The 27,600-nt window shown below is 38.4% G+C and overlaps 1 protein-coding gene across 4 annotated transcripts in view; it reads right to left on the reverse strand.

Annotated features, from left to right (window-relative positions):
* Nucleotides 1-27,600, reverse strand: part of ZNHIT6 (zinc finger HIT-type containing 6) — a 66,571-nt gene that overhangs the window by 18,474 nt on the left and 20,497 nt on the right. For 2 of the 4 annotated variants that reach the window (XM_060202276.1, XM_007524748.3), the window contains 4 exons: nucleotides 27,335-27,415; nucleotides 24,750-24,827; nucleotides 9,948-10,072; nucleotides 3,265-3,450 (listed from right to left, as the gene is read on the reverse strand). In XM_060202276.1, coding sequence (XP_060058259.1) covers nucleotides 3,410-3,450; nucleotides 9,948-10,072; nucleotides 24,750-24,827; nucleotides 27,335-27,415 — 325 coding nt within the window. In that variant the 3' untranslated portion in view covers nucleotides 3,265-3,409. Of the gene's footprint in view, nucleotides 1-3,264; nucleotides 3,451-9,947; nucleotides 10,073-24,749; nucleotides 24,828-27,334; nucleotides 27,416-27,600 lie in introns of those variants that run through there. The other 2 variants (XR_009552646.1, XM_060202275.1) reach the window with 1 other exon arrangement.

Raw genomic sequence — 27,600 nt, forward strand, 5'->3', positions numbered from 1 at the left:
GTCCCCAAGGTAGCTTTTATTTTTTTAAGTTTAAAAAAAATATTATTTTCCCTTTTGTTGCCCTTGTTGTTTTATTGTTGTAGTTATTATTGTTGGATAAGACAGAGAGAAATGGAGAGAGGAAGGGAAGACAGAAAGGGAGAGAGATAGACACCTGCAGACCTGCTTCTCCGCCTGCAGGGGGGAGAGCCGGGGGCTTGAACCGGGATCCTTACATTGGTCCTTGCGCTTTGCGCCATGGTGCGCTTAACCAGCTGCGCTGCCGCCCGACTCCCTCCCAAGGTATCTTAAAAGGGAGTTCTGGTGGTGGGAATTGTGTGGAATTGTACCCGTCTTATCCTATGGTCTTATCAATAGCTCCATTTTATATTAATAAAATTAATAACTAGTATGAGACCAGGTACACACACTATGTTAACATACAGCATGCACAATTAAACAGAATGTATAAAGGACATTATTGGCATTGCAGTTAGGTTAAAGTTTTAATTTATCTTCCTTTTTCTTGCCCTTGTTTTTTTATTGTTGTTATTGCTGTCGTCATTGTTAGATAGGACAGAGAGAAATGGAGAAAGGAGGGGAAGACAGAGAGGGGGAGAGAAAGATAGACACCTGCAGACCCGCTTTACTGCCTGTGAAGCGACTCCCCTGCAGGTGGGGAGCTAGGGCTCGAACCGGGATCCTTACCTCGCTGTGCTACTGCCCAACACCCAATTTTTGTTTTTATTAATGTCACCAAGGTTATCACTACGATTTGGTGCCTGAATGGTGATTCTATAGCTCCTGTTGGGAGTTCTCTGTTTTTATTGACATTTTATTTTTTTACAGAGACAGAGAAGTTGAGAGGGGAAGGGGAAAACAGAGAGGAGAGAGAGAGAGAGACGTCTGAGACACTGCTCACTGCTAGTGAAGCTTCCCTGCTGCAGGTGATGCGGGTGCTCTGCTGACTACGTCACCACCCAGCCCCTATAGTTATGCATCTTAACATTTTATTATATACCACAAAATCTGAATTCTTCTGTAACGTGCTAAAAGCAATCAAATGAGTTCAACTACAGTTTAGAATCTTCAGTGTCTATCATAACTTACCTAATTCACATTCCAGTATGACTAGGTGGGAGCTTTGTTTGCTATAGTTTGTGGCTACTGATCCCATATGTAATTATTAACAATCATAAAGTTTACATTGCCGGGGCAGGGGAGATAGCATAATGGTTATGCAAATATACTATCATGCCTGAGGCTCCAAAGTCCCAGGTTCAGTCCCCTGCCCCACCATAAGCCAGAGCTGAGCAGTGCTCTGGTGTTAACTCTCTCTCTCTCCCTCTGCATCTCTCTCAATAATAAAATAAATAAAACATTTAAAAAAAATTTAAAAAAAGTCTACATTGCCTTTGCACATCAGTGTTTAAACCGGGGGAGATAACACAATGATTATACAAAAAGTTTTTCTTGTGTGAGGCACTGAAAGTTCCAGGTTCAATCCCCCAGCAACTCCATAAGCCAGAGTTGAGCAGTGCTTTGGTAAAAAGAAAAAAGAAAAGAAATCATTGCTTAAAAAACAAATTTAGGTGGAGCTTTCCTTTAAAAAAAAATTCATGAACAAAATGCAGGATGTTGAACTTAACTTGGACCAGTAAGTTGTTTATTCATTAGAATTTGTCAAGAATTTAAAAAAAAAAAAGGGTCCTAGTACTTCAAACATCTAGGGTTCCTCAGTGAGTTATTTCTATCTTATCCCCTCCTTGCAGCTGACATGGTTATTCCCTAAAACATATGTTTATTGCAAATCCTGTGAGTATGTGAATATTAATCAAATGAGCTGACAGTTTTATTTAAGAGAACTCTGCTAGTTAAATTCTTTCCATAGGAATAACTGATAAATGAAAAATTTCACAGCATTCTAGACAGGAAAGATGGCAAAGATACATTAGAACATGCTTGTTTCTCTTTTTCTTTCCGGAGGAAGAAAGGACAGGATGAATCTTGGTTTGTGTCCAGTTTTCAATTTAAACGCTAGGAGGGATGGAATCCAACACTTTTCTTGGAAATGAGACTACATCCGAACAGACTTTCTGTCAGAAAATCCCTCTCCACCCTGACATTCAAATCACATGTTTTTTTTTTTTTGATGTACATCTGTACTTATCCCATTTTCCCAATAATAATTTATGACACACTTAATTCAATTCATCTTGTTGCCTAATTCAATAAGATGAAGTTTACTTTTAGATTAGCTATTAATCCCTTGACATCCCATTGAGTTGCCTCTCCATTAGCATTACGAACAATGCAATTTTATGTATTTTTTTTTAATTCTAAGAGTAGATTCATGAAGTTACTTTAGGAAATAATTCTTAAAAAGAATTCTCAAATACAAGAACTTATTTTCTACAAATATAATTTCTACTACACCTTTTATATTGTAATAAGGAGCTTTGTAACATTTTTTTAAATTTCCGTTTCCAATTTATATCCCAAGATATGTATGTACATCTTCTGCCCCCCTTTGCTCTCTCTCTATATATATATTCATTCTACATGTTTCTCCCATGCTTATTTTAGTATCTTTTCATATCTTTAGCCTCTTCAAGACTCCATGCTTGCTTTCTGTTTGGCCTACAACTTATTCTGTTACACTAACAATGTTCAATTTTGTTATTGTTTTCTTTTCATTATATTTATCTACTATGAGAAAGAGAGAGAGAGAGAGAGAAAGAGAACCTGGAGAACCTGAGTATTACTCTGGCATATACAATGCCAAGGACATAACTCAGGACCTTAAGCTTGAGTCTAATGCCTCTCACCCACTGTGGCTCCTCTTCTGAGCTGCTTATCACTACTTTCTTAACTAAGCACACAGATTCAACACAGGTATAAACTTTACTTTCTAATAGTCATACTGCAACCTCACAACTATAAAAATTCCAGCATAACTAGGAAACTTTAATTTATGTGTGATCACAATATGTACAGAGCTTCCGTAAGGAAGGAATTAAACCAAGTATATACAGAAATACACACAAACATCCTCTTGCCCTTCAAAGAGTTACAAGCGTTTTTGCTCTAGCTATTGCTAGATGTTTCAAAACACAGCATAAAACTTCATATCACAACAACCAGGACATAATTAAAATAAGCACAATGCCAATCAAGAATCCAATAAGGGTTGACAACAGATATAAGGGCTTTTGTCAGTTCGAAAAGCTGGTAAATATATCCTTGTCAAAAACAAACAACAGTTTTTAAAAAACCAACTGACCAACCACTTTAGGTTATTTAATAACATTTCAGAGAAACAACATAATTCCAATGACCCACTGAAAACATCCCCAGGCATCCAATTGCTAGTAAATGCATAATTATCTGCAACGGTCTGGGAATTTTCATCCTCCTCCTTTAGACATGCTCAATTTTTACTGCTAATGTTCTTTGTAGATTCACTTCTCACTGGGGGAGAAAAAAAAAAAAACAGTAAATATACAGTCAAATGTTTATACAGTTTCTGTTCAGCCTGTTTTCACCTTTATTCTGACACAGAAAAACCATGTCGGATCCCAGGCAGCTAGAACACACAATTCTAGCCACAAGAGAGAAATGGTGTCTGAGAGTGGCAATTACATTTTGTGAGATAGCATCCTTCCGGACTCTGTGGAAGACAGGAATGATCACTTCACAGTGCGGTTATAATCCAACATTGGTCCCACTGAACATTGTTACCTCATAGACCAAGTGTGGTTAGAATAAAATTTTCCACACATTTTTTTTTTTAAATTTAAAAACTGAGGATCAGTATATATTGAGTGACTATGGATTGACACATGAGTCGGTAATCACCATGCCTTCCCTCAGCAAGAAAACTCAGAGCAAAATTGGAGCTATCTTGTCTGGAGCAAATAAGACTTGATTCACTCACTAAACTGAGACTACTTTGAGGATCAAGACTGGATCTTCTCTCCTTATCTCTGTCTCCCTAGTATATGTGGCTTGTTCACTGAATCAATGTAGCTCATGTTACTACATCCTTTACTGTCTTTTTATATTTACTCTTAACAGGAACCAGAGTAACGACTCTTATTTATTTAGTTGTACAGGTAAGCTAAAAGGAAAAAAAGAGAGAGCATTATAAAATTGTTAGGGTTAGATTATTTTGCTGATGTATTATTACCTCCGTTGTAGAGGGAAGGGAAGTAATGCCCAGATAACAGTAGAGTGAATGTTCAAGGACTCAGCTATGTTAGAACCATAAAACCACATCTTGCCTCATCTTCCAACTGCCAAGTTCCTTGGGGGTTGGCTAACAGTGTCTGGGTCTAAGACTGTACTTGCAAGCAAATGAGTAAAATGACTGAAACAGGCTCCATCTAGTCCTTGTACACTGTTATGAACTCTAGAAGAGTCCTCCAAGTAGTTCAGTGTTTCAAGTCAGACGCTTTCTCTGCAGTCTATACAAATCGACTGTAGCAACTACAATATTATTTTAAGTATTCTGAGCTTTGCATGTGAGTTCTTGACCTGAGATTACAACTCCTTTCCTTTCTGCCCCTCTTTCTCTCATACGTGTGCTGAAAGCAAAAGGAAGAAGGAAGATAAGAGAGAGGAGTAAGGTAGGAAAAGACAGACAGGGAATAACCAACGACCAAAATGAGTAGCTGTCATGCAAGTCTTTTCAGCAATTCAAGTAATCAATTCTGGGTTGGATTCTTCCTCAAAATGGAGAAAGTTTCCAATTCTGAATTATACTAGAACAATAATGAAATGCATTTTGATCATTTTTCCTTCTAATTTATGGAATTTTAGGACTGGGATATAGCTCGCTTTGTCAAGGACACACCTCACTAGGAGGCGGACTCAGGTTTGAGCCCTTAACATCACTTGGAAACACTAGGGAAACATCATGAATGGTGGAACAGTGCTGTGGTGTTTCTATGAGAGAGACAGACACACACACACACACAGAGAGAGAGAGAGAGAGAGAGAGGTGCGGGGGGAGCATGAGAAAATCCTCTTAGTTGAATTGTGTGGTGCGAAGCCCCAGCAGACAAAAATATTAATAGGACCCTCTGTTATTTAGCATTGTATTAGGTTATCAGAAAAGTTATTATGTATTTTTATGTTTTTCAAAGCAAAAATGTGTCATAACTTTTTGGTCTAATTTTTTTCTATCTATCTATCTATCTATCTATCTATCTATCTATCATCTATCTTTTTTATAGTTCCTTAGACTGGAATGCAACCTGCCTGCCATTCAATGAGACATTGAATCCTGTAAGTCTACTAGCTAGCTCTGGCAAACAAAGGTCTCTGGAGCAAGTAACACCATTCCGAACTCTCCCTGCCTTTTTGTACTAGGTGAGTGGTTGATCTAGGGGGCTACCTTAACTGCCCAAGCTTTTTCTTTGTTCCTTCTCCCCCCCCCCCCCCCCCCATGCAGGGGCCTTCTGCATTCCACACCACTGTGTGAGATACCCCGAGCTGAGTGGGCTTCCCTAGTACCAGTTTTTTTTTTTTTTTTCACTCTTCATTTAATGAAACATTTCCAGCCCTATTTATTAAATTTTATAAGACAGAGAGGACGAGTGTGAGAGACAGAGACCACAGCACTGCTCAGTTCTGGCCTAAGTGGGTGTCAGGGACTGGATTTGGAAAGCTCCAGGGTCTCTGGCATGCAAGGGGTGTGCTCTGATACCAAACATCTCCATGCCGCCTCATGCTTTATTTTTTAGAAAGAGGAAGAGAGACACATCACAGCAGTGCCCCAGCATCCATGGATCTTCTCTGATGCTTCGATGTGGTACCTGGGCTGGAAGCAGGGCGAGAGGGTGGGGGAGGTGCTGCATACATGGCCAACACAGACACTCCCCTGTGCGAGCTGTCTCTCGGTCTCTAAATGCCTAACTGCTTGATAGTCAACTTTTTCGTTTTTAATGACAGAGATACAGCAGGAGGGGTACAAAGACGGGGGGTGGGGTGGAGAGAGGGAGGGAGAGATCGAGATTACAGCACTGACTTAAGGAAGTAGTGGGGATTGATCCTGGAACCTTAGAGCCATAGGTACGAAAGTCTTTTGCGTGTAACTACCATGCTATCTTCCCAGCTCCCTTTTTCATGTCTTCAAAAAAGCAAAGAACCAAAACCAAATATAAACAAATAAAAAATATCAACTGCAATATTGGCAGACTTGTAGGAAATCTATAATCACAACAAATATTATAGCAACTACCAAGTGTAAAAATACTGAATACTAGAGATCAGGACCACATTTCCCCCAAAGCAGGAGACACCTTTTGCAATGAACTCAAGATCAAAATCCAGCATTTTGTCCTTTGAGAGGAAAATAATTTTTAGGCTTCCTAAGGAAAATGTCTTGTTCTGGGCTGGGTAGATAGCACAATAGTTCCGTAAAAGACTTCCATGCCTAAGGCTCCAAAGTCCCAGGTTCAATCCCCTAGAATCACCATAAGCCAGAGCTAAGCAGTGCTCTCATATGTCTCTGTGTGTATCTTTCTCTCTAAAAATAAGTCAGAACTCTCACCTTCTGTACCCAACAAGAATTTTATTTAAAAAATATTTATTTATTTATTTAAAGGTGCTGTTCATCTGTAACACAACTCATGCTTTAAGGGATTTTCTTATAGAACATTTAACACTGAAAATGTCTAAGAAACAGACACCTTAAAGTATTTACACAAAGAGATGCATCTATAGGAAGACCTGAAATTAATATTTTTACTTTAAATTATATTTATTTATTTTTTTATTGCTAACTTTAAAAAATTTTATTTTTCCCTTTTGTTGCCCTTGTTGTTTACCATTGTTGTTGCTGTAAATTATATTTATTTTAAACACACACACACACACACACACACACACACAGACACGTACTGCTCAAGCTCTGGCTTATGGTGGTCCTGGGGACTGAATTTGGGAGCTCAGCGCCTTAGGCATGAAAGTCTTTTGCAAAACCCTTAAGCAAAATGGGGAGATAATCCTTGTCCCCTGACCTGAAATTATTTGTAAGGTGTATTTACTGATGACTCGATGACACTGGTATGGACTTTAAAATCCTGCCACGTCCTGTTCTCTCTAGTTCTTTGCTACAGTGGCTCTAGGGATCTTCTATACTGAAAGCACACGTCATTTCTGCTTCCTGTCAATAAGTCAAACATCACATAGCCACCAAAAAATAGAAAATTCTACTTACTAAGGTTCCAAGTACACTACAAGAGGTCCCTTTTCTTTCTGCCTCATTACAGGAAATCTTACTTCAATGTGCATTCCTCAGCAAGGTGAAAGAAGAGCTATGTGTGCTGTGTTTATTTATACAGACGGTGTTTGCCCTGGCTAGTAACCACATTACTAAACAACTTTCCCTGAAACTGGTATTTAGAGAAAGAACAGTGTGAAGAATATTAAGGAAAAAGTAAGTTTTACTTAGATTTGGAAAAAGTAAAATTGGTCATTTAAAACTGAAATTTCAAAATTTTTCAGAAAAGAAAGCTGGGCACAGTTAAAACTGTGAAAAATATGGTGAAGAATTAATCTGAGTATTTAGCGATCAGTCCAAAACTGATAATTAGGAACTCAATGAGTCATGGTGCTTACTTCTGATCACTTTCAAAAGAAATTCTGTTTAATTCTATTAATTAGAATTAATTCTATTAATTTTCCCAAGGATGAAAAAAGGTATTTTACCTTATGTACAGAGAATCCCTTATAACAAATTTTACTGTCATAAGTACATATATTTGAAATGTGATTCAGGTTTTATTGCTATAACTGTAATTTAGGTTATAACAGGGGTTAAAATTTGTTGTAAGTGGTCTATGTAACTGTATACAGTATGCACATATTATAAGGTGGTATGGGTGTGTGTCCCAAAGATACTCTTGTCTTCTTGTTAAAATGAAACCTGGACTATACTTTTATTTTTTTTGCCTCCAGGGTTATCGCTGGGGCTCAGAGCCTGTACTAGAATCCACTGCTCCTGGAGGCTATTTTCTCCCTTTTGTGGCCCTTGTTGTTTATTGTTGTTATTATTATTGTTGTTATTGATATTGTCATTGTTGGATAGGACAGACAGAAATGGAGAGAGGAGGGGAAGACAGAGAGGGGGAGAGAAAGATAGACACCTGCAGACCTGCTTCACTGCTTGTGAAGCGACGCACCTGCAGGTGGAGAGCCGGGGTCTCGAACCGGGATCCTTAATGCTGGTCCTTGTGCATTGGGCCATGTGCGCTTAACCTGTTGAGCTACCGCCCAGCCCCTGGACTATACTTTCTTAGCTAATATTAGATAATGCTTTTGAATAGAGGTGAGTATTTTCTCTCTCTGAAAAACTAGCCTAATTTTTATTCATCGTCTTGAATCTGCATCTAGAAACTTGGCTAAATTCATAGTTGTAAACATAGATGTTATTTAGAGACAGAAAAAGAGAGTAAGAGACACTACAGCACCAGAGCTTCCTTCAACATGGTGGTGGTGGGATCCAGGCTTGAGTCTGGGCCACGGACACGACAAAACAGCATACTGGCCAAGTGAGCGATTTTGCCAGTCCTATTTTACACACTCTTGAGTCATTTAACTCAGCTGAGCTCTTACACTCTAAGTCCATTACTCACCAAAAGGGAAAACCATCTACTTTATAAATAACTAAAATGTCAAATATACTCAAGGGAACAAAATTAAGTAAAACAAAAACAAGTGAGTTAAAAAAAAAAAAAAAAAAAAAAAAAGAAAAAGATCTCGTCTCAGTTACAAATAAAATTTCAACAGAGGAAAAACATTGTCTTTTTGTTTTTAAAAACATTGCCTTGATGGTGGTCTCCTACTCTTGGCCTGGGCAACTGTAAGTATATCAGAGATAAATTAGATTTTGAGACCCTACGCCATCTTGATTTGAACCCCTTCAGTGCCAGCACTATGTGTTTCTGTTATTATCATTTTAATTCAAACTTACTAAAAAAAAGAAATAAGATAAGCGTGTCAAGGCCTTGATATAATTTATTCTAAACATCCATATTTTATTAATTCATTTTTATTTATTTTTATTTTTTAGTGAGAGAGAGATACAGATAGAGACCAGAGTACTGCTCAGCTTTGGCTTATGAAGGTGCTGGGGATTGAGTATCAAAATTTTAAACACCTTTCTTGTAAAGTTATTTCTTTTGATAAGGTAGAATACTAAACTTGTTTTTTTTTTTTTTAAATATTTATTTTATTTATTCCCTTTTGTTGCCCTTGCTGTTTTTTTTTATTGTTGTAGTCGTTCTTGGATAGGACAGAGAGAAATGGAGAGAGGAGGGGAAGACAGAGAGGGGGAAAGATAGACACCTGCAGACCTGCTTCACCGCCTGTGAAGCGACTCCCCTGCAGGTGAGGAGCCGGGGCTCGAACCGGGATCCTTATGCCGGTCCTTGTGCTTTGCGCCACCTGCGCGCTTAACCCGCTGCGCTACAGCCCGACTCCCCTAAACATGTTTTATAATCCCTTGTTTTAAGAACCTCTAAAGAATGAGTTTTAAAATTCTGATGCTCTACCAACTGAGCTATCTGGGCTCTTATTAATTCTTAAAGAATGAGTTTTAACTAGGGAATATATTTGACTGATGAACTTCCGCTTAAAGATTAGTAGCTTTACACACACACACACACACACACACACACACACACACACACACACACACATCCCCACACCAAACAGACCAATAAGACAAAGTGTTTTATACTGTCAGACACTCAGGCAGATGCATTCATTTAAAATTGGTAATATGAGCTCACATGCCCTCAAACCGGATAGAACCAACAGTTAATTCATTTATTTGGTTCGTTAAGTTAACTTGGTTAAAAATGTAAAATAATGGGAAAATACATACAGAAGTAATAGCTACCTAATAGCTGCAGCTTCATTAGCTATTGTAAGCATTACAGGAAGAGAGGTACACTTACCTTGGTGAAGGACTGTGAAGCCACTACTAAATTCTTTTAATACCACATGTAATGTTGGGTATTCAATGATCACTTTGTTTTTCAAACTGTCAAGGAGACTCTTGTAAGGATCCAGTTCATAGTATCTTAGAGTAAAAAGGAACAATAAAAATACCATTAAAATATTAAAATCGACTCACATAATAAATTGCATCATTTTTTACATTAAAGAATTTTAAAGTGATAACAATTCACTAGGCATTTCCTTACATATAGTTTAATACTTCTTTTTCTTTTTAAGAAAGGATTAATTAACAAAACCATAGGGTAGGAGGGGTACAACTCCACACAATTCCCACCACCCAATCTCCATATCCCACCCCCTCCCCTGATAGCTTTCCCATTCTCTGTCCCTCTGGGAGCATGGACCCAGGGTCATTGTGGGTTGCAGAAGCTGGAAGGTCTGGCTTCTGTAATTGCTTCCCCGCTGAACATGGGCGTTGACTGGTCGGTCCATACTCCCAGTCTGTCTCTCTCTTTCCCTAGTAGGGTGGGTCTCTGGGGAAGCGGAGCTCCGGGACACATTGGTGGGAGTTTAATACTTCTACGAAAACCAAGAGAAGCTATTATTACAGAAGTCCTAAAATTAATTGAAAGAATGGCAAGTAATTCTATGTAAGAAAAACTCTTGGACAAGTTATTAACTTTCACATAAAGTAGAGAATAAACATTTTTATTATAATATCTATATCAACTGTATCATGAAATTTTCTTGGATAAAACAACTAGCCTCAAATACATTTAGTTTGAACCTTAAGTAAACATGCTACAATAGGATGCTATAATAAATAATTTCTAGGAATAAAAGATGATAAAGTAATTGGCTATAAAATACATTAGTTATTTTTTTTTGCCTCCAGGGTTATTGCTGGGACTCGGTACCTGCACCATGAATCCACTGCTCCTAGAGGCCATTTTTTCCCTTTTGTTACCCTGGTTATTTTTATCGTTGTGGTTATCGTTGCCATTGATGTCATTGTTGTTGGACAGGACAGCGAGAAATGGGGAGAGGAGGCAAAGACAGAGAGGGGGAGAGAAAGACAGATACCTGCAGACCTGCCTCACCGCCTGTGAAGCAACTCCCCTGTAGGTGGGGACCTGGGAGCTCAAACCAGGATCCTTATGCCAGTCCTTGCGCTTTGCACCACGTGCGCTTAACCCGCTGCGCTACCGCCCAACCCCCCAAATACTTTAGTTTTAAGAAACCAGTATGATCATAAAATTAAACTTGTCCATTAAATGTAAAAGAAAAATAGGTTTAGCCTTATGAAGAAGGTGAAAGAACAAAATGTAAGGACTGTGGAGTTTCTGAGTCATGGTATCATGATAGCAGCATCATACGTGCCACAAATAATTATATGCAAATATTCTTTAAAGGGGGCTGGATGGTGGTGTACTTGGTTGAGCGCACATGTTTCAGTGTGCAAGGACCTGGCTTTGAGCTCCTGGTCCCCACCTGCAGGGGAAAGCTTTGTGAGTGGTGAAGTAGTGTTGCAGGTGTCTCTCTTCTTCTTTCCTCTTGATTTCTGGCTGTCTCTATCCAATACATATAATACAAAAAAATTAAAAAAAAATTCTTTTAAGGTATAAAATTCCCAATTAATTGCTTAAGAAAAGCATTTGAGTTTATTAATGATGTATTTCCCTAACATTTTCACTAGCCTTCTTTCTAGGGTAGGGGCAGCATTTCAGCTCACTAGGAAGTGCATGGAAGAATGTATTGGCAAACGACTATCATGTCATGTTAATCAGGGAAAAGGAAAGAATGTGTCCCCCTCCACCTTAGAGAAAAAAAATCTTCTGCAACGTTTCCTTCATTTCCACCAATGAAAGATGATATTCACAGGGGAAACACCTCATTCTTGTAGCTCTAACTCCACCCTTTCGCCTCTTGTTCAGTAAAGTATGCTGGAAGGGGCTGGGCGGTGGTGCACCTGGTTGAGTGCACATGTTATAGTGCACAAGGACTGGGGTTCAATTCCCGCACCTCATAGAGGGAAATAGTGCCGCAAGTGTCTTTCTGTCTCTCTCCTTCTTAATCTCCTCCTCTCAATTTTCCTCGTCTATCCAAAATAAATAAATAAATAAAACCAGTTACAAACTTTGGTATTTCCACCATCATCTGAGAGATGACTGAGACTGAAGTATACACTTAGCAAGAATTCTTGGTATAGCAATTTCTCTGTGTCCTAAGTCCTATTTAGTAGTTTTCAAATAAGGAAAAATAAAAGTGTACTGAAAAAAATGCATAGCCAAGCCCCACTATAAAAACTGACTTTTAAGAATTAGGAGACAAGTGAGAGAGCAACTGTAAAATCAAAACTATATGTCTATTTGTCCGTCCACACACTCACTTTGTGCTTAAATTCTAAACCACAGAAACACTTTTTATGTTGAAAAGAAACCAGAAATCGCTTTCTCTCCCTCTACTTCTGGTGCCTGTAGGCCATAGAATGCAAACATTCTTTTCCCCGTGTAACGTAACACAGATGTGCATTCAAGGATTACATGCTCTGCATCTTTTAAACATCATTTTCCCCTTTGAAATCAGCATTATTTTTTAAAATTAGCAGTAATCATATAAAAGAGAGAAATGAGGCTGAATTCAAGACCAAAGTATAATTCTAATTTATAAAATCAGATATAAAATGAATAAAACTAAATTTTTCTTAGGAAAAGACAAGATGTATTCTGAAATAAGTTTTTCAGATAGAATCCTACAAACACTTGTACTACTTTATCTGTATTTTAGCTGAATAAGGCTCCTTTTTAAAAAATTTTTTTTTAGATTTTATTGAACCACTTTTTTTTTTTTTTTTAAAGAAAAGTACTACTTAAAATTTCTTTGGAGTCCAGAAAGGTGGCTTAGTGATTAAGCACCTAACATATATACATATATGATGAGGTCGTGGGCCAGAATCCATCATCAAAAGCAAATAAATGAGCAAATGAATGAAGGAATAATTTCACAAAGTAACACAACTATGACCATTTTTTTCATATTTATTTATTTTCCCTTTTGTTGCTGTTGTTTTATTGTTGTTGTAGTTATTATTGTTTTCGTTCTTGGATAGGACAGAGAGAAATGGAGAGAGGAGGGGGAAAACAGAGAGGGGGAGAGAAAGATAGACACCTGCAGACCTGCTTTACCGCTTGTGAAGCGACTCCTCTGCAGGTGGGGAGCCGGGGGCTAGAACTGGGATCCTTATGCTGGATCCTTGTGCTTTGAACTATGACAATCTTTTACAGCTCATACTGCCCAAGTCAAATTAGGAACAGGTCCTATCAAGGTCAAATGCTTTCTGAGCTAAATTCTTTTAGTTTTAACAGTAAAAAGTAATAACTGAATTAGTGGTTCACTATAGCACTTTGTTTTGAGATTGTTATGTATCCAAGCAAACAAAGACTAGACATGATTGACATGGGATTAGTCAAGAGTATAGACAGACAGATGCCTCCACTCAGAAAGCTCAACAGTTCAGAACTGCAACGATCCTATCTGAACTATAATATGAATGTTATGGATGTGGAGAAATAGTGATCAATCATACACTTCAAAAAATGCATCAGGAGGGTCTGATTTTTCCTAGATGCCATGCTTAGTTTTTCTGCTTCTCAAGAATACTCAATTTTCCTCTTCAGTATTATGATGGTCAGGTGCCTGATTGAACATTCTGTTTAAAGGTTAAGTAGCTTATGGGTTAACTACATTACAGAATTTCATCATTTGGAGTTGAAAAAAAATTTACTTTTTTTTTTTTTAAATGTAAAAACACCAAAGTCCAGGGAAAGTAAGTATGATATTAAGGGCCACTTAAGGAAATATAGAGACTATAATGCAGATTTTTTTTTTTTAGTTCCTTCCTTCCTTCAACATATACTTAGAGTTCACTATATACCAGACACCAGGAATACATTATCCACAAGAGATGAAATCAAGCTTCTCATGGAAAAGAAAAAAAAAAGAAAGAAAAAATATATATCTCTATATATGACCATGACAAATAAACTTGGTACCTACAGGACTGAGCAAAGAGAAGAGATATGGGAATACACACAGAATTCATATAGTTTTGTCATTTAATAAAATTATAAATTATAGCGAGAATTCTGGTTGGAGAGGAGGTTAAAAGTTCTTTGATTAAAATGAAAAAAAAAAACAACAATAAACATTGAAGCATCTAGAATTGTCAATCATATCATCCCCTCTTAAAGCTAGTCAGAAATTATTTAACTACCACAGATGAATAGGCTAACATCAAATTGAGAGTAAATGTATTATTCACATTTTAGAGGAAGGTCTCATTTAGATTTCCTAATTCTCTAAACTAATAAGCAAATAATAAACCCTAACGAGAATATCACTAGAGTTAACAGTCTTATGCATCACTCAAGAATTTGGTCAACATATCACTTTACATCTACTCTTCAGTGTAACCCCTCAAATTAAAATTCTAATGTTCAAAGCTACTGAAATTTCAAATAGCTATGTTTGCATCAGACCTGTAGACACCTGCCCACCTGTGCTAACTAGCTGAGCTGCAGCATTTCTAGAGCTAAGTTTACAGTTCTCACCATGTAATTGCTTCAAGCAGAATACCACGAATCAAACCCATCCGGTTAGTAGACATGTCATCTCCGAGGTGATAAAACACTTAGTACCCTGGCTCAACATATCTCCTCAATGTGTGTGTGTGGCATTTTCCAGGTTGGTGCTAGCATTTTCTGGTCCTCAAATTATCTTATGCACATCACCACCATAATTTATATATAGCTGTGTCTGATAGAGAGTAATGACACCGGTGGTTTCTGTTCTCCCTAGTCTAACCTTTTAGGAGAGTCAATATTTCAAAGACTTAGCCTATGGTCTGTGCATTAAAAAGTTTGAGACAGGGAGTTGGGCGGTAGCGCACCCGGTTAAGCGCATGTGGCGCAAAGCGCAAGGACCTGCGTAAGGATCCCAGTTTGATCCCCTGGCTCCCCGTCTGCAGGGGAGTCGCCTCACAAGTGGTGAAGCAGGTTTGCAGGTGTCTATTTCTCTCTCCCCCCTCTCTGTCTTCCCCTTGTCTCTCCATTTCTCTCTCTCTTATCCAACGATGACGACATCAATAACAACAATAATAACTACAACAATGAAACAACAAGGGCAACAAAAGGGAATAAATAATATATTTAAAAACTATATTGGGAGTCGGGCGGTAGCGCAGCAGGTTAAGCGCACGTGGCGCAAAGTGCAGGGACCAGCTCAAGGATCCCGGTTTGAGCCCCCGGCTCCCCACCTGCAGGGGAGTCGCTTCACAAGTGGTGAAGCAGGTCTGCAGGTGTCTGTCTTTCTCTCCCCCCTCTCTCCATTTCTCTCTGTCCTATCCAACAACAATAATAGCTACAACAACAATGGAAACAACAAGGGCAACAAAAAAAGGAAATGAATAAATATTAAAAAAAAACTATATTAAAAAAGTTTGAGACAGGGTTAATCGCACATGGTGCAAAGCGCAAGGACCTGTGGAAGGTTCCCGGTTGGAGCCCCCGATCCCCACCTGCAGGGGAGTCGCTTCACAAGCAGTGATGCAGGTCTGCAGGTGTCTTTCTCTCCCCGTCTCTGTCTTCCTCTCCTCTTTCCATTTCTTTCTGTCCTATCCAACAACGACGACATCAAGAACAACAATAATAACTACAACAATAAAACTATCTGAGGCTTCCTTTGTTCTAGAGGTATGGCTCAAAGTATGGGCAGAGCGTAATCATTTTGAACACATGATCACTTTGTTTACCACAAGTAATGCTCTCTGCAATCATACTAAATACTTAGGCTGATAACATATGTAAAATGTAACAATTATAATATGCATATAATAGAGTACTTAAAGTAGGCAACACTCCATAAGAGGTTATTAATATTTGCCCATTCCATAAAGACACTTACTGGTCTTAAAAGTTTAATCCCAAATTTAACTCATCCCTATATGAAGCACTCTCTTTCTGCTTATATGTAATGGAAAACAATGATACTTTGTACTTAAAAAAATATCCTGCTGGCAAATTAACCCATGGCTGAGCTCCGCTGCACAATTTCCATTCTATATTTTTAAAGAGAGAGGTAGTTGTGAGAAACAGACATACCAAAACACTACTCCACCCCTCATATTGTTTCTTGGGTCTGTCCAACACCCCTCTCCGTCCCCAGTGCCAGACATTAAGCCCAGGTTTCACACATGCCAAGACTTCTACCTTCCTCACCAAGTCATCTCCTGGCTCCTATTTCTATCAATACACAGTTTTAAATCGACGTCTCAATTTCACTTAAAATACTTACAAGCTCATGCTTATGTATAAACACAGATAGCTTAAAATGAAACTGCTACATTACTCTTACAAAATTCACTGGACTATAAATACCACCCCGATTTGATAGTGGCATAATCCACTTAAAAACGACGTATGAACACGTTCTTCCTAAATAGCTTTATGCTTGAAAATATTTTCCTAGTCGTCGCTCTCTATAACAAAAACATGCAAGATAATTTAAAGACATTAAGTTTTCTTTTGGACTGAATAATCTAGGGCACTGGGTGGGGGCCCACCTGGTGAAGCATACATATTATGAAGTGCAAGGGCCAGGGTGTGAGCCCTTAGCTCCCCACCTGCAGGGAGTCTGCTTCAGAAATGGTGAAGCAGTTCTGCAGGCGTTTCACCTTTCTGTCCCTCTATCTCCCTGTCCTCTCTCTCAGTTTTTGTCGGCACCAGTGATAACCTTGGTGGACAAGAAAAAAAAAAGTGTATATTACAAATACTTAAAGTAAAATTTTATTTGAAGTAACTCTCTTAATGTGATAGGCAGACATTAATGACATCTTTTATTACATTACAAGGATGTTTGTGTAAGTAATTATCCTTAGGTTTAGATTAAGGGATTTCCTCCCATTTGCCCCTGCAGTACTCATTAGAAGAATTAAATCTCATGGAAAACAAAGGGCGGTTTGAGTGTCCCATTTAGGAAATGCGCTTCTGACACTCACCAGCCCTTCCTTCATCACCGTCATTTTTAAGAGCTCCAACTAAAAAGGCAAAAATGGTTCTTGGCTATTTACCTAAGACAGGGGTCTGAAAGAAATGCTGCGATTCCTTTTATGTTGGCCAATATATATATTTAATTTTGTAATATTGTCATAAAAACAAATTTAGCTCTCAAGACCTTCAGTTTTTTAATGGAAGGGCATTAAATAACTTTTTAACACACATCATAAGCTTTTTATTTTCACAAATCTTCAAAGTATATTTTAAGTCGTGTTATTTATTTATTTGCCCCCAAGGTTACTGCTGGGGCTCAGTGATGAAGAAGCCATTGCTCCTGGCAGTCACTGCTTTCCTTTTCTTTTATTTGACAGGAGAGAAATTGAGAGGGGAGGGTGAGCCAGAGAGGAAGACAGGAGAGACACCGACAGCACTGTTTCACCACGTGTGAAGCTACCCTCTTAAGGTGTGGACTGGGGGCTTGAACCTGAGTCCTGGAACATGGTAATGTGTATGTCACCATCTCAATCCCAGTAATTTTCTATAAGCTTAAAATAAGAGCATTTGATTTCCTTTTCTAATTCATTTAGGCAAAGGGTAGAGACTAATATCTTTAAGGATTAATAAAATTTTGATTTAAGTAATCCATGTAAATGGGACAAATTTTCTCTCTTTCAAACTTTCACCTGAATACACATCTACCAAACACTCATTATACAGAAAACATATTAGGGGCTGGGGTGACAGTGCAATGGGTAGATGTACAAAAGATGTTCTTCATGCTTGAGGCTCTGATGTCCCATGTTCAGTCACCAGCATTGCCATAAACCAGAGCTCTGGTGATTAAAAAAAGGAAAGAAAGAGGAAAAGAAAAGAAAAGGTGAGGAGAGATGAAGAGAGGAAAACAGAAAAACATGTTAGATATTAATGGGATTCAATAATGTCCTCCAAGAGTTTATTACTTCTGGCAGTGTTTTCCTCAAAGTGTGGTCCCAGGAATAACTATACAAAAGTTTTATGAAGATTCTCAAGAAGGTAAGAAGAAGGAGGAGAAGGAGAAGGAGGGAGGAGGGAGGAGGGAGGAGGAGGAGAAGGAGGGGGGAGGAGGAGGAGGAGGAGAAGAAGAAGGAGAAGGAGGAGAAGGAGAAGGAGAAGGAGGAGAAGGAGAAGGAAGAAGAAGAAAGAAGAAGAAGAAGAAGAAGAAGAAGAAGAAGAAGAAGAAGAAGAAGAAGAAGAAGAAGAAGTAGAAGAAGAAGAAAAGACAAAACCCCCCCACAAGTTTCTGGGTTCTGGGTCTTATGTAAGATTTACTAAACAAAATCACTTGAGGGTGGGTGAGTTGAAAATAGCATTTTCGACAACTGTCGCAGATGAGTATGGACATTAACATCTGAGAAAGCACTGCTGTGAGAAAAGAAATACAACTGAAGTGGACAAGGTACTGATGGTAATAGAATAAATGCCAGTGGGGCTACGGGTGAGGTGAAAAGCAAGGCAGGATCTGGCAGAAGTCTAGGGTAAAGCAGGAAAGTGATCAAGTTTCTTGGAATCAAGCAAGGTTGAGAGGAGGGTGTCCTGCAGGCACAGTTAAGTGTCTAGGAGATCAGAACACAAATCAAGGACATGAACTGGGGGTTCAGTTCTGCTCTAATACTGAAAGGCTTTCTCTCCTTATCTGGCATTTGCATACAGGTAAAATGTAAAACCTATTTCTGTCTCTTTTTTCTTTAAACCAGAACATTTCTCAACTCTAAGGTGGTGAGGGTACTAAACCTGGTGTTATGAAATATCAGGCATGACACTGGAGAGATAACAAATAGTTGTGGTCTGATGAGATTCAGATATGCTGAGATTAGGACTGAATGAGCTGCATTAAGTGACGACAGCTGGAATTTGGAGTTTATCAGGAAGGATGAAAATATCCCTAGATTGGGAAGTCAGCCCTAAAGAAATAATAGCTGGTGGCCTCTTAATGAGCTCCTGATTCTTCATTCTTCCAATACCCAATTTATAGCTAAGAAAATGGAAAGTCAAATGACTGAATTTCTGTCTTCTTGTCCTTAGTGATAAGTGGACTGGTGGGAGTAGAGCCAATAGTGAACTTAAAGTGCTTCCAGAAGAAATCATTTGATTAAATGTTGTAAAGCTTTAAAAATATAATGAATAATATCAACTACTGAACTTGTTTTTTAACAAGTTTCCTCTTGTTTATTAAAACAAAGATCTCTAAAATCGAAACAACAAAAACTCCTATATTCACTGAGTCAATTCAGCATAAATGCTGGCCTGAATGTTTTTCTAGTCGCAGTTCACTATACACGCATAATGCATGTACTCAGAGAGTGATTTTCTATATGCCAGACACTGTCTAAGTAGGTGACACACTTTCTCTCTAAAGAATCTTCGCAACAATGCAGCATTATTTGTGTCAATTCCTTCTATCAGATGGGAAAACATATTCAGTAAGAGTCACTACAGGTCCGAAGTCTGTGTCAAATGTTAAGAATATATTTTACTTTTATTTAAAAAAAATCCCTAAGGAAAAAAAAAAAAGCAAAAGGTTAACTCGGAACAGCTCGTAATGTGGCTTACATTTAAAAAGCAGTGATTTAATCAATTTACTATTTGTAATAGACTTTTTAGCCTAGAAAGTCAAATCTAAAATTTCAAATAAGATAGATCATGTGTAAAAAAAAAAAGAAAAAGGAAAAAAAAAAAGATAGATCATGTGTTCTGGAATAATATTATTACTTCTCAATACATAGTTCTCAATACAACATTACATAGTTTCACTTTTACAGAATCCTAAAAATTAAGAAAATAGAAAGGCCATTATTTAAAAAAAAAAATTCTAGAAGATGATGTCATTTCTTCTAGAAATTCAATAGGCTCAAGGACTCTCCAATTACCCCCATCTCTAAGAAAACAGCATGCCTGGAACCACAGTCACCTTTGCTTCATGTCTGTTCTCCCCACTCCAAAAGAACTGAACTTGAGATTTCTCTAGGTTAGTCAAGTGTTTCATGGGACAACTGCCATAAACCTAGTAGCTGAAAACAAAATCAGAGGAAACTAGAACAATCAAGCAGTTGATAAAAACAAACAAACAATAAAAATCTCCACACAGCCACAGGGAAACTGCATATTTCTGCCTTGTAACCATTTTTTTTTTTTTAAAGAAATAGTGGGGCTAGGTGGTGGTGCACCTGGTTGAGCACACATGTTATAGGGCACAAGGACCTGGGTTTGAGCCCCTGGTCCCCACCTGCAGGCGGAAAGCTTCATGAGTGGTGAAGCAGGGCTGCAGGTATCTCTCTGTCTCTCTCCCTTTCTATATCCCCCTTCCCTCTCAATTTCTGGCTGTCTCTATCCAAATAAATAAATCAATCTAATGTTGTTAAAAATTTGGCGGCTCCAGCTGGCCGGGCTAGCTTCACGGGCGGGTAACAGAGACGACCAGAGACATACGGCTGGGCAGGGAAGCTGTGTTTCTTTATTCATGAACAACGATTCATAAACTAAGACAAACTAATCACCAAACAGAACTCTGCTGCCTCTTTCCCCCCATGACGGCGCCAAGAACTCTGCTGTCTCTTTGCGGCAGCACAAGCACTCTCTCTTACTCTGGAACTCAGGAACTCTCCAACTCTGGAACTCTCCAACTCTGGAACTCTCCAACTGTGGAACTCTCCAACTCTCCCTTACTCTCGAACTCAGGAACCCTCTCGGGGTTCCTAGGGGCGGGGCCAAGCAGGCCCATGAAACTAACAGGACTGATCCAATTCTCTTGGTGGGGGAGAACTAGAACCCAATGTAAAGCATACAACAATCTAATAAAAATTAAAAAAATAAAGAAATAGTAAAATGAGTTTAAGCATGCTTATCTTAAATTAGAAGTCTAGTATTTTATAACCTATAATAATCTTAGATGCTCTCTGAATATACTTTCCTTTAATGCTATAACCCTAAGTATATAGTCAAATATAAATGCTCCTCTCTAAATTGGTCTCTGAGTGCATTAAATGGAGAATACTACAGTTAAAAAACAAACTTTCATTAAAAAACAAAATAAAAATCAATCTCTAGGGCTAGGAGAAGATTCAATGGAGAGATCACACATCTTGTGATACACCAAGCAAGCCATGGATTCAATCTCTTGTACGTACAATCAGAAAGCAATACAAACAGCACCTAGGAAACTCTAAGTATAGTGGAGTGGACAGAATCTTGGTGTTTCTTCCCGTCTCTGCCTCTTAAGTCACACCTACAAAACTAGGACTGGAGAGGCGGCTCAGCTGTGTCACACATGCACGAGGCCTTGAGTCCCCCTCCTGTGCAACACTACATTACAGACAGACAAACATTGCCTGCAGCGTCTATTTCAGTACTAGAGCACTGCCACTAACCAAAACTGAACAGTGCTCTGGCATGTCTGTCTTCTATATTCTAATGAATAAATAAAAATTTGGAAAAAAAAAAAAAAACCCAAAAAATTACGACATGGGGCTGAGGTAATAATATATATGGTTATGTCCTTCATCTAAACCTAGACCTACCACCTTCATAGTAAAAGTTAGCACAACTGGATATATTCCAACATTATTAATGCCTTAAAATAATACCACTGTCACTCAGATTAAAATAGCATAGCAATTTTTTTTTTTTTTGCCTCCAGGGCTGTATTACTGTGGCTTGGTGCCTGCACTATGAATCCCAACACTCCTGGCGGCCATCCTTTCTTTTTTCCATTGTTGTTATTGCTGCTGCTGCTGCTGTTGTTGAATAGGGCAGAGAGAAACTGAGAGAGGAGGGGAAGATAGAGAGGGAGAAAGACAGATAGACATCTAAAGACCTGCTTCACCGCTTGGGAAGTGACCCCCCTGCAGAGCTGGGGGCTCAAACTGGGATTTTTTTTTTTTTAGCACTGGCCCTTGCGCTTCCCACTATGTGTGTTTAACCCGGTGCACTGCCACCAGGCCCCCAAGGATGGCAATTTTAAAATCGCAAATTCCTGGACTTTGGTTGTAATAGGTTTCCTCTTCTTTAGTAACATGTTCAGGTATGGTTTTTAGTTCAAATAAACAACTCAAGTGGCAGCAGTCTGGATGGCAAGTTTCTTGACACAAAGTAGTGGTTTTCATGTTACTGTGACTGGTTCAGTCCTAGTATTGAGTCTATCCTAGACTTTTTCCTTAAAGTCAACATCACTTTTCATTCTAGTCATCAGACATTTCCTTTTCTTTGGTGCTTAGGGTTAACTCAGAAAAAACTCTGTGGTTTCTTTGGGTCTTTTCAGAAATACAGCAACAAAATAAGAGAGTAAAGGACCATAAAAGAAAACAAAGCACGGAGACACTGAATGACTAGAATTAAGTCATTTGACCTCATTTCAGTGCTTTCCTTTGAATTCAGTTGAGTTTCCTCACTTTTTTTTTTAAACTTGGCCTTACCAATCGGACTGGTATCTTCCTGTGTTCTGGTCTCCATGTGTACTACACAATTGTACGAAAACTGTTTTCCTAAACACTAACTGCCCTTTGGATCATGTAATGCTGTAGGAATTTGTCATCCTCCTAAAAAGATTTTGATCTGAGGTTTCTTCTCTTTATGGATTTATAGGATACATTTCCAAGTTGAAAATAATGAGATGTGGAGTAGGGGAGATGGTAGAGTAGATAAACTGTGTACTTGAGACCACAGAGACCTCCTGGTTTGCCTTATGTCCGAATCATACAGAGTGGTGCTCTGGTCTCTCTCATAATAATAATAATAATTTTTTAAGATTGAAAAGTCTTATAAATAATGGTAAGGGGGCACAAACTTGAACTGCTGCTAGGCCCTATACTATAAAATGTTAAAATACTTAGTATCCTATCCTTATCTTTTATCACATACAATTCTGGTTTCCATGAACTTTGGGAGAAGAAATTTTGCCCAAGTCAAATCTGACTGGCTTACTGGGCTGGCACACTTCTTTTCTGGCCATCGCTCAACTTGTGCTGAATTAAAAGGGAACGAGAACAAACCTTCCCTTCTAAGTGATGGAGGAAATAGAAATAGAGATAAAAACCAAAGACCTAAAACAAAGAGAAAAAGCCAAACATTTCATTGCTAGACCTTGGATCAAAGTTATGTAGGTTGTTTCTTTAGGTTTGATAAAGAGATTTCATTATATGAGGAGACCATGGTGATGGTGATGTCTAAACTGAAAGATTTATTTTTATTTAATCAAAAGAGGTATTTTTATTTAATCCCATAAAGGTAATAGGGTCTTTCAAAGAATCACTAGGTCAGTGAAGTGTGTACAAAAGAAATTCTAAATCAGCAATCTTACTCTTTATACTGCGTTTAAGAGCCAAAGTAAAAGACTCTGGGGTGGGGGGGGGAGTATTCAGGTCTAGAATATGATGGCAGAGGAGGACCTGATCTGGGGGGTGGGAGTTAGGTTGTTATGTGGGAAACTGAGAAATGTTACACATGTACTGTATTTGCTATCAACTGTATAATCCCCCCCCCAAAGAAAAATAAATAAATAAATAAGAGGGTAAAAGTGTCCCAAATCAACACAGAGAACACATTTTCTATCTCCTCCACTTTTCTTCTGTAATCATACGCTACTCCCACACTACCAGTCTATGAAAAGAAGCTAGTGACTGTACTGATTGGCCAGATGTGGGAACCAGTTATGAGGCTGGCCCCCTCCATACTGAAGGAATCTTTGGTGATTTCTCTCCCTCTCTCTGTGCCTTTCTATTTGGGGGGGGGGGGGGGCAGCAAGTGTTCAGAGCAGCACAGAGAAGTTAGAATGGTTGGACATATCACCAGGTTGTCAGAAAAACTTGGAAAACATACATTAGTTTTACGGACTAGAGAAGATGAGATGACTAATGAAAAAAAAAAAAAGATTTCATGTCTCTTTAGGAAAAATACAAAAATTTTATTGAGAGAGAAGTATTTGCTTGGTAGGCTTATTGACTAAAGCCATACTACCCTTATCAAGCATATAATCACAATCAGTGATGTAAATTTGGGAGTGTTTGAGATAGGCTGGCAAGAAAAGCAGTCAAGATTTGGTGTTTAGGTAAGTTTTCAGCTATAAAAGTTGTATAATCTTATCTGTAGCCTTTGGCAAGAATTCATTCATCTACAGTTGTTGTGGCAAGAAGGAATGTAAGTAGTTACAATGTGTGGAACATCACCCGTTCCAGCACTGTGGAGGCAGCATAGTGGCGAAACACTAGATTAGAAGCGTGAGGTCCAGAATTCAATTCGACCACATGTAGCAGAGTCAGGCTCTCGTTCTCCTTCCTCTCTCCATCATTTATGGATACATCTTTTAAATATTATCATCCCATTTTAGGTTAACTAAAGGAGGCAAGGATATGTAATGATTTACTTAACATAATTGGAAACAGGCGGAGATAAGACTGAAATCCAGTTCCTGTCCTCACACTCTAGATTCTAAAGACTCTCAGTTACATTAGCAAATCAAATCACAGATAAGATCAGGATGACCTAATCTGAATTGGATATAGTACTTTTTAAAATTAAACAATGGAAAACAGGATCCCTGGCACTGCATGTGATTTGATTCTTTCTCTTCTCTGTCATATGAAGAAATACATAAATAAAATATCTAAAAAGTAATCATAAGGTCTAAGTGTTGCTTATGCTCCAATAGTAACTACCTAACGATTATATTACAGATGTAGAAAGTATTTTAAGAAATGGGAAAAGAAGTATTTTTACCTTTCTAGATTTTGCTGCATAGATTCAACCTTCATGAAAATTTGGACCCGAGTTTGAGAGCGAATGTAGACCTTCAGCCTGAAATGAGAATGTTACATTGAGTTTTAGTAGATATCAAGAGAGTGTTTATGGAGGACTAAGCATTTATGAGTAGTTGCTGATACTTAAAAGACATCTCCCCTGTTCAGCAGTGATCTCAGTGGTGTGCAAAAGTTACCAAGTGAGAGTATGGCGGTAGCACAGCAGGTTAAGCGCATGTGGTGCGAAGCGCAAGGACCGTCATAAGGATCCTGGTTCGAGCCCCCAGCTCCCCACCTGCAGGGGAGTCGCTTCACAGGCGGTGAAGCAGGTCTGCAGGTGTCTCTCTTTCTCTCTTCCTCTCTGTCTTCCCCATCTCTCTACATTTCTCTCTGTCCTATCTAATAAGGATGACATCAATAACAACAATAATAACTACAACAACAATAAAAAACAAGGGCAACAAAAGGGAAAAAAAATAAATATAAAAAAAAAAGTTATCAATGCAGAGACCTGGTCTCAGATTTAAGAAATTATTTTTGCCATGCAATTCATTTAAAATGTAGCCAGGTTAGTGGCAGTTATTTTATTTTATTGCCAGTAGGGCAGCAATAACAACAGCTAAGTTATTACTGGTAATTAGGAGAAGAACTCAACTAATACACTCATCTCAAAGGCACTGCTTGATCTGTGACACGAATCTAGGCACTGCCTTTGCTCAGAAGCATAAAATGAAATTTAACTGGAGCTGGGTCAACTAATTTAGAGTCCAACAATCTAAATTTTAGATACTAGGTCACTCTAAACTGAGTCTAATATCTATATTCCAAGCAGGCAGAAATGAAAGGTGAAGCAAAAATATCAACTGGTATTCTATCAAGCGCAGTACCAATAATTTACCCTCAAACATTAAAAAAAAAAATTAATAGTATGGCTTACTATATGTGAGGTTCTTCATAGCTCCAGGTTGACTTTTTCAGACAGACAGAAGGGGAAAAATATCACAGAAGTGAAGGTTCCTGCCCAGCTAGGGAAAGGTAGATATAAGCTGGGGTCATGGACCAACCTGCCAACGCCCATGCCCATTGGAGAAGCAATTACACCACCTTCTGCACCCTACAGAGATCTTTGATCCATACTCTCTGAGGGGTAAAGAACTGGGAAGCTTCCAATGGAGGGGATGGGATATGGCACTCTGGTGGTGGGAACTGTACCCCCTTTTATCCCACAATCTTGTCAGTCATTTGATCATTATGAAATCACTCATATAATAAAGAAGTTGAAAAATCAGAAAACACAAAGCCAAACTTGAATTGGAGTGGGGGTAGGGGGTTCAGGTCCTGGAACATGATGGCAGAGGAGGACCTAGAGGGGTTGAATAGTTGGTTACGTGGAAAACTGAGACATGTTATACATGCAAAATCTATGTATTTTACTGTTGACTATAAATCACTAATCTAATAATAATAATAATAAAGAACTAAAGGTTCCTCCAGTGCAGTGGGCTGTATCCATGACAGAACAGGCAGATTATAGCCAGACAAGTTATCTTGCCGGTCCCTAGTAATGTTATATATTCCGATTCTTTTCAGTTTCTTAACATCTACTAGATATTACCAACCAGTTTTTACTGATAACGAAAGTTAACGCCTGAAGTAACATGTGGCTAATTACATGGCTAACAAGGCAAAGTTTAGCTCTTCTAACTCTGATATCCATGACTGGATCTTTCCACTGGGCTATGTGAACCAATGCTTATGTATTTCTGGACAGGAGACAGTGTATCTTACTATATTTTATGAAGGCTTGGCTGAAACAGAATTTCCTGTCTTAAAAGTCACTTGGAAACTCTTAATGTTCAGGTTTTTTGGGTCCACTTGAAAGGCAATTCATTTCAAGGTTAAGAGTGCAGACTTGGGATTCCAGACGGCCTGAGCCTGAATCCCAGCTTCCCTGATTATTGAAACAGGAAGTCCCTTCATTATTTTTTAAAAAATATTTATTTATTCCCTTTTGTTGCCCTTGTTGTTTTATTGTTGCAATTATTATTGATGTCATTGTTGTTGGATAGGACAGAGAGATGGAGAGAGGAGTGGAAGACAGAGAGGGAGAGAGAAAGAAAGACACCTGCAGACCTGCTTCACTGCCTGTGAAGCAATTTCCCTGCAGGTGGGGAGCCGGGGACTCAAACCAGGATCCGTATGCTGGTCCTTGTGCTTTGCGCCAGCTGCGCTTAACCCACTGAGCTACAGCCTGACTCCCCCCCTTCATCATCTTAAGGCTCCATCTAAAAATCTGTATACCAGCAATAATCTATCTTCGAGAGTCATTGTTTAGATGAAATTAATTACCACCCTTACTACCTGCTTTAACGAGCGTCTTGAACCTAGTGACTAGTATTAGCTAGTTACTGCAGAACTTCTAATACATTATCTGCAACAGTCCTGGGTAAACAGCAAGGAGTCAGGGAGGAAAGTAAAGTGTACAGATATATGACATTCTAATCAGCAGAACACAGCAAACACAAATAAGTAATTTCAGAAAGTTGTAAGACTTTTGAAATATACCTTTGACGAATCACAGGATCAGATTTTTCAGGATCAATGTATGGTCTTAGGATTTCATTAATAGTTTTGTCCTCTGGTACTCTTCCCCCAAAAGTAAATAAAAAAAAATTAAAAAAAAAACACCAAAACACCCTAAACTTATTATTTCTAATAAATTTCTACTAAGGATATTGACTGAATTGCTAAATCTTTTTTTTTTTTTTTTGCTTAAATCACTCAATACAGGCTTCTTATGTAAAAAAAAAAAAAATCTTGTACATATTTAA

This window comes from Erinaceus europaeus, chromosome 11 (genome assembly GCF_950295315.1).
Source record: "Erinaceus europaeus chromosome 11, mEriEur2.1, whole genome shotgun sequence".
Lineage (NCBI taxonomy): Eukaryota > Metazoa > Chordata > Mammalia > Eulipotyphla > Erinaceidae > Erinaceus > Erinaceus europaeus.